General features: G+C 39.4%; 1 protein-coding gene across 10 annotated transcripts in view; it reads right to left on the reverse strand.

Annotated features, from left to right (window-relative positions):
- Positions 1-8938, reverse strand: part of BIRC6 (baculoviral IAP repeat containing 6) — a 147639-nt gene extending 138701 nt beyond the window's left edge. For 9 of the 10 annotated variants that reach the window (XM_087935971.1, XM_026695517.2, XM_026695520.2 and 6 more), the window contains exon 1: positions 8412-8877. In XM_087935971.1, the coding sequence (XP_087792097.1) occupies positions 8412-8688 (277 nt within the window). In that variant the 5' untranslated portion in view covers positions 8689-8877. Of the gene's footprint in view, positions 1-8411 lie in introns of all 10 variants that reach the window. The other variant, XM_026695516.2, reaches the window with a different exon arrangement.
- Positions 8939-9812: the final 874 nt, after the last annotated feature.

Consider the following 9812-nt stretch of genomic DNA (forward strand, 5'->3'; position numbering starts at 1 on the left):
CTGGTCTGCCTGCCATAAACATATCAGATTGAGCAGTGAATATAGAATTGATCCTGGTTTTGGCAAGCTCCTATGGGAATGCAGAAGCATTGCCTGAGCTGCAATTTGTTGTGCTGCCATGACTTGAGGCAAATTCTGCTTCAGCTGTTGCATTAATTATATCATAGCATTCTACAAAGTGGTCATTTGCACATCTACTAGCTTCTGGGGTTCCAACAATGCTGTTGCCAGATACTTGGTGGATAGCAGTTTCTTGACTGTCAGAGGACATTCCTGAAATTCCTCTCCTTGGAAGACAGTAGGAGACTTGCAATATTGATGTCAGTCTTATCAGGTAGACCAGACAGGAGACACAACCAGATGAGCTAACTGTACTTTATTGTGAAGCTACAGTAACAGAACGTCAGGCCCAGCTCAAGAACGACATAGAACAATCCAGTCAAAGTTCAGTTCCTTATTTGCTTGTACACAACAGACAGAATTTTCCCAGGCTTAACCTTTATTACTCTCACACTAATAGGTATACCTGGGATGTTCTAGGAATTGGCTAAAGTAACTCTTTTCTCTGTCTCCTATTCAGGCTGTATTCCCTCTTTATCTTGCCTTGCTTTCTTCTAACACATAATTATAGTCAGGGACAATTTCTTAATAAAGCTTTTTAAAGATTTATTACCATTCCCTCTTAGTGTTCTCTTTCTTTGATATCTGTCCTATAAATTCTAAATTAAGGGTCAAAGCACAGAGTAGTACCAAAGCAGGTATAACCTGCTCTTATTTTCACTTGCTTACAGGTAGACCTGGACCATTCATTTAATAACTGTTGAAAGTTACAACAGCCCTAAAAATGTAATTTATGAACATTTTTCACACAACTGTTACAGAATCCCAAGGCTTGTGGAATCAAAATTTAGACTCTTTTTCAGTGCAGTTCCACTATAACTTCAAATGGCCACTAAATGAATGGACTTTGTTTTTTTTCCCCTTGAAAACATTTTGCTTCTCATCCGAGAAGGTTCTTCAGTTCTGACAACTGAGAACCATTCATTCTTAATTTTATGGTTGTGTTTATAAGTCAAGGAGTACCTGTAACAGTACATAGAAATCATACTCCCTGCTGGATAGTTCTTTAAGATTGGATAACTGAATGTCTTTCCAGAGTCCTTATATAGGGAGCAACATAGTAGCATATGACTTAGAATTGCTATTGAGCCATCACTAAATGGATATAACCAGAAGGACATAGGAGCGTCCTTAAAATATCCAAAATAGACTGCTAGTCTCCAGCCTAGCTAAAGTGAAAGTCTTACAAAATTCCAAAATTATAATAGATAAGAGGGAACTTTTACAGGAGAATATGATAAAAAAATGTGGTGTGACTCCTTTGCTTAAGTTTCTTTGGAGATCCATATCCCAAATTCATTGTTTGAATTTAGATCTAGAATCCTTGACTGCAAGAGGTCAATTATTCTTTGATTATTTAAGTTGCAGATATGAGTCCTAGACAAGAATTTATTTCTCTATAGTTCTTTCTCTGCCTGATCTACTCCTCTCAATTCTTGTATTAGTAATTGATTTATGACAAAGACAGTAAAATCACTGGAAATGAACTAATTGAGAACTTGTGCAAGACAACATAGAATAAAAGGGGGAGGGGAAGGTACAAGAAGCAACAGTGAAAATAGAACTACCACATAGGAAAATAGAAGGCCTGAAGAAAAACTGTCAGATTAATATCCCAAGAGAATGAGTGAATGGATTTAACAAAAGAGGGTGTGGAAGATGTTAGAACAAAATAAGATATATGGAGATGTTAATGAGAAATGTGGAATAGGATTTCTGGTGGAATGATGAAGTGAAAGAGACTATGAATGCATAAAATGATTGGTGCAAATATTAATTAATGTATGTATATTAAATAACATACTGTCTATTGTATGTAGTAAAAATAGCATGGAATGGTTACAATTTAAAATCAATGAGAATGCTGTTATTTTGATGGAAATAAAAAAAATGTTCTTGAAGTAGTTGAAGGAGGAGGCTCCAGCAGAATGAACAGAATGCTATTGCTTTTCTTGATTTTGGATGAAACTAAATCCAGAAAACTCTCAGATTATTAGGTGGTGATAAGACACATATGATGTGTGTTACACATAATCCAGGCTTTCTCTATTTAGCAGTTCCCAATAAGCTACTCTTATGGGCCTGCCTGCTTCTATATCTCCCCAACCTCTTTTCTTCCCTCCCTCAGCCTCAACTGTCACCAATATCCTGCACTATTGATGGTCTCAGCAGTAATGAAAAATCTGCAAGCACTGCATCGCCCACTGGCCCAACCACTTCCTTCTGGTGACTTTGCTCAGTCATTACAACCAATATCCATACATTGTGTCACTAAGGAAATCCCTCAAGCCTCTTGTTTTTTTTCTCCTATTTTCCCCAAACCATTTCTGCCTGGAATAATCATGTCTTGGTCATATTTAGAATCTGTTTTGTTCCATATATGAATCAACATAAAAACATATTTTAGTTTAGACTTGGACTAATCAAAACTAATTGTTCTGTGTATGAAACAATACATGCAACATTTTGCACAACTCTATTAGAAGTATTTTTAATAAAATTATGAAAAACTATCATAAATGTCATAAGAATCTTCTTTCCTTATAAACCCTTCTTTCTTCTACCGCATGCATCCCTGCTTCATATATTATATTCATGAACATTAAAATAGAAACTATTGAGAGTCACTTCTCCTGAGATGGGTGGTTACATATATTTGATAAAGAAATAACTTCACTACAATTTCAGTACAGTAGATATAAAAATAAAGTAACAACAGTAATCACAACATACACCAACAGTACTAGGTATAAACAGCTTTGCTTCCAATCCCCAAATATGAAACATTACAGAAGATTCCCATAGTGGTACTTTATGTATGTTATGGCAGGGGTCCCCAACCCCTGGGCTGCTACCAGGCTTCAGAATCAGGCCGCGGAAGCGGCGGGTGAGCGTGGACATGCATCGCCACTTGCACAAGCAGCAGGCAAGTACCTGAGTGGAGCTGCGTGCAGACCCTTGCGCACCACTTGTTCAAATGGAGCTGCACAACACAGGCTTGCCCACTACTCACGCAGAACCATCCACTCTCCCCACCTCCAGCCAGTCCACAAAGCTGGAAAGGTTGGGGAACTCTGCCTTATGGTACTGCTGAAGGAAGAAAAAGTACTCTTATGCCTACGTTTAGTACCGCTAAAGAAATTATTCAGATGAAAGCTATTGGTTTAGGAGCAGTAGTGGCAATGTTGTCTCCAGGGCACCAATAAGGCCACAGGCATTTCCCGATATCTAGCAGGCTCTAAAAGGCATTGAAAAAGAAGCTTTCCATCCAAAATTGTTTTCTGCATGTTCTATATGTATCACATAGCTCAGATTGGTCATATGTGCTTGAAAAGAGTCTGTGAGTCTCAAGTATTAATCCCATTGCCACGTTATTTCGTTCAACCATCAAATACTTCGCTAAAACTATACATACCTTTTAAAAAGATGCACTTTAGTTATTTCCATCTCTATCATGCATTCTAATCAAAGTGAAGGAGTACAGTGAACAAATAGAACTTTTCCATTGTTTTGCAGCCCTACTCTGTGGACACCCTCCTCCATGAGAGCCAACAGGTGTTTACTTTTTTAACCTTCTTTAACCATTTAAAAGCTGGCATTCCCCACACTTTGAGATAGGATGAAGATGAAATGTGAAAAATGAAGATGAAGTGTGAGAATGTTGCAGGCTGCATCAGGGAAGTTTGCTGTGATGGCAACACAACATCTTGGTTTTATTGTTCTCTTTTTTATTATTTGCATGTATCCTTTTATTCTTTGGTTGTGAGTTGTCCAGAGTTTGGTTTTAAGTTGAGTGGCTATACAAATGTTTTAAATAAATAAATGAAACCTCAAATAGCAACTTCATATGAGGGAGATGGGCAGCTTTTGAATATGATATAGTACATAATAAATAAATCAGACCTCATACATAACACTCCCATAAAGACTTACATATTTGATAAAAAATCATGAAGGTGCATTTTTAGCCAAATTTCATTAATAAATAGGGAAAAAAGTATTAGAAAATACAGATACATCCAAATGCCACAAAAATACCTCAACCAACCTACCTACTAAGCATGTGTAGCCTAGCAAACCCTGAGCATCCCTATATGAGATCTGAGAATTAGGCTATGGTTAGATGGCAATTAACATGTTCTTTGCTTAGATCAGAGGCAGGAAACATACTTACACATATGTTTAGGTAAGCACAGAGGATGCTGAGAGAAGACATAAGATGCATTCCAGGAAAAAGGCGGTTTGGCATGAGTGACCTAACCGTTCACCTCAGCTTGACCTAGCAGATCCCCTTGCAACCAAAAAGTCTGACTGGCCAGGCCATGAAACTGATGCCCTGATGCCTCTTTATACTTAGAGCTTCTCTCTGACAAGAACCAGTCTATGCAGGCCAGGGCAACAGGAAAGAAGAAGAGCTGGGAAGTAGTGTTGTCTGAGGAAGAAAAGGTGCAGTGGTCAAGGAGGAAGACTGGATATGGCTATTCTGCCATATGGCTCTCTCTGTTAGACAAGGAGTAGGAAGGACTGTAAGCAATTGAACAAGGAATCTCTCTCTGCTAGGCAGAAAGAAGGAAGGACAGCCTCTGGTAAGCAAGAAGAGATTAGAGAAACTGAAAGTAAACAAGAAAAAAATGAAACATATTTCTCTCAGAAAGAAAGAAAAGGAAAAAGAAAGTAAGAATGGGCCTGCTCACATTGGAATGTATTTCCTAGATTATATTATAAGGCAAAAATATTGGAATTATATTAATGAAAAATTTTCTGTTCTAAATGGCCAAAGTGAAGTAGCTGTTTCACAGTAGATTTTTTAAATAAATCTTTTATAACATATTTTACACCAATGCATGTAAACACTTTGTGTTGCAGTCATTGCTCTTTTCAGCAAAATCCACCTCAATCAACTTTTCAGTTAGGAAAATGGAAAACCAACTCAGTTGATAAACTATATCAGATCTTCTGCTTCTACTCAAACACTGATAGCATTCAAATAATTGTTCAATGTATTCTAGATGCTCTCGTAAACCCGCACCTTGAGGGAAGTGATTTGCAGTGATTCTGGCCCTTCCTGTCAAGCCATATCCTGATGCAAGAGTCTTTCAGCTCTGTACCTAAGTCACTAACCTATGCTGGTCCACAGGATTCCATCTTTTCCTGTATGCTGTTCATGTTTACATGAAACTACAAAGGGTAGGTCATTCACATTTGGTCTGAAATATTATTAGTATTTTCCATTTCATTCCAAAGAAGCAATTATACTTGACCATTGTTTATATTGATAATGAGCTAAATTGAAAAACAAAACAAAATTAAATTCACTAAATTTAAAAGAGATTTCTTGATAAGGTAATGATGATGAACCACTAATCTAACTCATATAATAAGCATAAAATATATATATATTTTATTCTCAACTTTTACCAGTTTTCTTGATTGTGGCTGCAGCAAGAATCACATTTTTAAAATTATATCAATTGGACCAATTGATGCAATCTGACCACTTATTTTGTTATATCCCAGTTTGATTATAGGTAGTCCTCAACTTACAACCACAATTGTGCCCAAACTTTCAGTTAAGTGAGACATTTGTTAAGTGAGTTCTGCCCCATTTATGACCCTAGCCACAGTTAAGAGAATCACTGCAATTGTTAAGTTAGTAACAAGGTTAAATTAATCTGGCTTCCTCCATTGAATATGCTTGTCAGAGGGTGGCAAAAGACAATCACATGATCCCGGGTCACTGCAACCACCATAAATATGGGTCAGTTGTCAAGCTTCGGAATCACCTAACTATGGAGATGATTCAATGGTCATAAGTGTGAAAAACAATCATAAGTCACTTTTTTCAGTGATGGTATAAGTTTGAATAGTCACTAAATGAACTGTTGTAAGTCGAAGACTACTGTAATTGCAATACACTCCACTCTTTATAGGAGTACTCTTGAAAACTATTTGGAAATTGCAATTAAAACTATAATAGACTATTAAGTGGTACAAAATTACAAGATAAACATGATAGGAATAGTTGCATGTTGACAGTGAGCAGCATATAAATAGTGGGCACAACTGGTTAATCAAAACCCTGCCCCTTTTAACATGCAACATATGCACATAAACAAGGGGAAACTCTCATTATTTTGATGCTATTGGTGACCTGCAGAATGCAGATGTTCCATAACTTGATAATATTGAAAAACCTGCATTGGTTCTCAAATAATTTTCAATTATAACTAAAGACATTAGTGCTAATTAGCAACATCCAAAAAAATATCATGAGCTGACTAACAGAAGATTTTCCTCTCAGATCTATGGGAGATGATAGCCTTGCGTTCAGAGGCCTACCTAGAGTAGAGAGCTTCTTTTGCCGCTTCACTTTCTTTGCCTTTAGAACACTCTCTTTACCAAGGCCTTTAACATTATTATTTTTGATTTCTTATTTTTCTTTTGTACGTTTTATGCTGTTTTAACTTGTAAAGTCTCAATTACTTATTTTGAACAGAAAAGTGGCACTTAAAACAAGTATGTAAATAAAGCATAATTCATACCATCATAACACTTAGCGGTCTATAATCATCTTCTACCTTTTAAATTATTTTTACACAAAACCTTCCTTATCCCAGGTATTTTTGGTTCTCACTATAAATATCTTTAGATATCTATAAATAATTTGTACCAATTATTCTAAAAAAAAAAAAAAAAAAAAACCCTACCACAACCTTCACAAAATACAATGTGTACTAAGAAATGATAAACTAGGATTACATTTCCTTGTCTTAAACATGTTTTTCAAATGTTGAAATATATTGCATTAAAAAAATTGACCAATATAACAAAATTCTACAGAGGGTAATAACGTACAACTACTTCAAAATGTTGCTACATTCCACTCTGAAGTAGCATTATAGGAAAAGCAGAAATCTGCTTAGTTGTAACATTTAATATACAAAAACACATTACCTAAATTAATAAAATCATTGATTCAATGTTTGTCAAATCTAGTTAAGGGGTATCTGAATTTTTAATATAGTAATAATTTCTGTGTTATTATCAATAGGCCATTCAAGTGAAGATTATGTTCAATCTGTACCCATGCATATTAGATTAGATTCAACTTTATTGTCATTGCACATGAACACAGGTAACGAAATGCAGTTAGCATCTAACCAGAAGTGCAAAACAGCAATGAAGTATGTGTATGTGTATGTGTGTATGTGTATGTGTATGTGTATGTGTATGTGTATGTGTATGTGTATGTGTATGTGTATGTGTATGTGTATGTGTATGTGTATGTGTATGTATGTATATATATATATATATATATATATATATATATATATACATACATACATACACACACACACACACACACACACACACACATACAGATATACAAAATATATGTAACTATATATAGATACAGATACATATTATACATACTGTAGTCACACTTTGGTAAACTACAGCATATCGATACACATAATGCTTGTAATCACCAAGTACCACATGGATATACCTATTTCTAATAAAGAATTCCTTAGAAACTTGTTTTGGTCAATCTTTCCCCACCATTCTCTTTTAACAATTGGTAAAATCATAGTTTTATAAAGCGGGGTGGTGGAAACGAGTCAGAATTTGAAATAGTTTTCCAGAACTGGGATTCTGTCACTCGTGGACAACGTTGCCCTTCCTTTCAGGACTGCCATGCGGAATGACAGCGGTGGGACCTGAGGACTTGCATTTCCGGAGCACATCGGGCTGAGGAACCTTGCTTAAACATAAACCATTTGCGAAGTGGAAAAAGAAAGTAGGGAGCCGTTCAAGGAAAGGGGGCCGGTACGGAAAGGCAACTTTGGACTTCCACTTCTGTCCTCGTCCTCCTCCTCCTCCTCCTCAAAGCGAGCAACTCGGCCGGCCTTTCTTTATTTGGCTTCGGCTCTACGTCCTCCCGAGTCACAATTCGAAAGAATAAAAGCGACGGGTGCTCAAGAGAAAGAAAGAAACCGGCTCGCCTTCGCGCTCGTCAGCAAAGCAAACGGACTTCCAGGCCCCGAAGCCCAACCGTCACATTCACACACACACACACACACACACACACACAGGGACAGGTCGAAAAGCCACCGGCGAGCGGGCGAGAAGAGACGAGGGGACACGACGGGCTTTTCTTCCCAAAACGCCGCCCGTTCTCTCCCTACACAAACCCCGCGGCGCCCGCTTGCCACTCTTTCCCCCACCCTCCCGCCACCCACGGGGGTCCCGTTTTCGACCGGCCTCTGACCCGACTCTTCCCCCCTCACCGTTAAGCGCCGACGCCTGCAGCGTAGCTCCTGAGGTGCCGTCGATGACTTTGATGGCGCCGCGGGCGGTCACGGCCAGGATGGCGTTGAGCGCCGGGTGGTAACACAGGCTGCAAAGCCCGTCGGCGTCGCAACGCAGGCAGCCGTCCCGCAGCAGCAACCACTCGCAGGGGCCTGGACCCGGCCCCGGCCCCGGTCCAGGTCCTGGACCCGGCCCCGGCCCGGTCGACACCGGCCCCGAGGAACAAGACGCTCCCCCGGCCTCCTCCGCCGCCATCGCGCAGGACAAGAGGCCCGGCGGAGCCGCTCAGTGACAGTCCCGAGAGGAGCCGCCGCCACCAGTCAGCATCCGGGTCCGGAGAAAGGGGGAGGGAAAAAAGGGAGAGGGGAAGAGAGAGAGAGAGAGAGAGAGAGAGAGAAAAGGAGAGGGAGCTGAGCGTCGGCGTCCGTAGGAAGTGACGTAACTGCGCCGGAAGCAGAGTGCCGCTAAGAAACCGCTTTTCGAGTGTTCAGTGCATGCTCGAAGTGAAAGGGCGGAAGGAGAATTGACATGCGCCTTTCCGCCTCCTGAGGCGGTTCCTAGGATGAGCTCGCTTTAAGTCACCTGACCAGCAGGTGCTGCCTATTCCTGCCTCCGTAGTCAGATATGTCTCCGCCCTCCAGCCTGCTTTTAATGGCCGTTGAAGCGGCGGGTGTATTTATTTCCTGAACTGACGAAATAGAACTACTGGAAAGACAGAAAAACAAAACCCAGGTTCCCTTTCAGATTTGTAGAGAAAAGCGATTTGCAATTTTTGGCAGTCAATTTGGAGACTCCGTCCGAATGTATTATTAAAACAATGTCTCGATTACTGGAGGTGACGAGGAAGGTACTTTTAGAGACCGGTCGGTCGAAGAAGGCTGACTGCAGTCCGTTTCTTGATTCCCATTGGTTTTGGGACTCTGAAAAGCTTAATATAAATTTGTTATAGATCCGGCCAAACGGGTGAAGAATGTATAGCCTTTATTTTCACAGCCACAGCCTGACTGCCTATTAGGATAGTAAGATAATACCACTGCATTTCCACGTATTGGAAGTTAGTAGTAAATCCCACTTTGGTACGTTTAAAAAGATACTTGGACTTCTGTTTAAGTTCTGGAACGTCCCCATTCGAGTTGCTCTTCTATTTCCCCTACTTTTACTATTTCCAAGGAAATAATGAGGTCTTGAGCTGTTTGAGCCCTTTGATAGCAATATTTTGGACTGACACAAGAAATTAATTGTATTCTGTCTGTAATAATCGTGTACCACAAGATGTCATTTTGCTACTATCTAGTGGTAACCTAAATTTTTGCAGCCAAGATAGGTTAGCCTTAACAATTGACTGTGAAAGCTAGACCATTTGGAGGGTTGAAGAAAAA

This window comes from Pseudonaja textilis, chromosome 1, assembly GCF_049901715.1.
Source record: "Pseudonaja textilis isolate UNSWEBS1 chromosome 1, rPseTex1.2, whole genome shotgun sequence".
Taxonomy (NCBI): domain Eukaryota; kingdom Metazoa; phylum Chordata; class Lepidosauria; order Squamata; family Elapidae; genus Pseudonaja; species Pseudonaja textilis.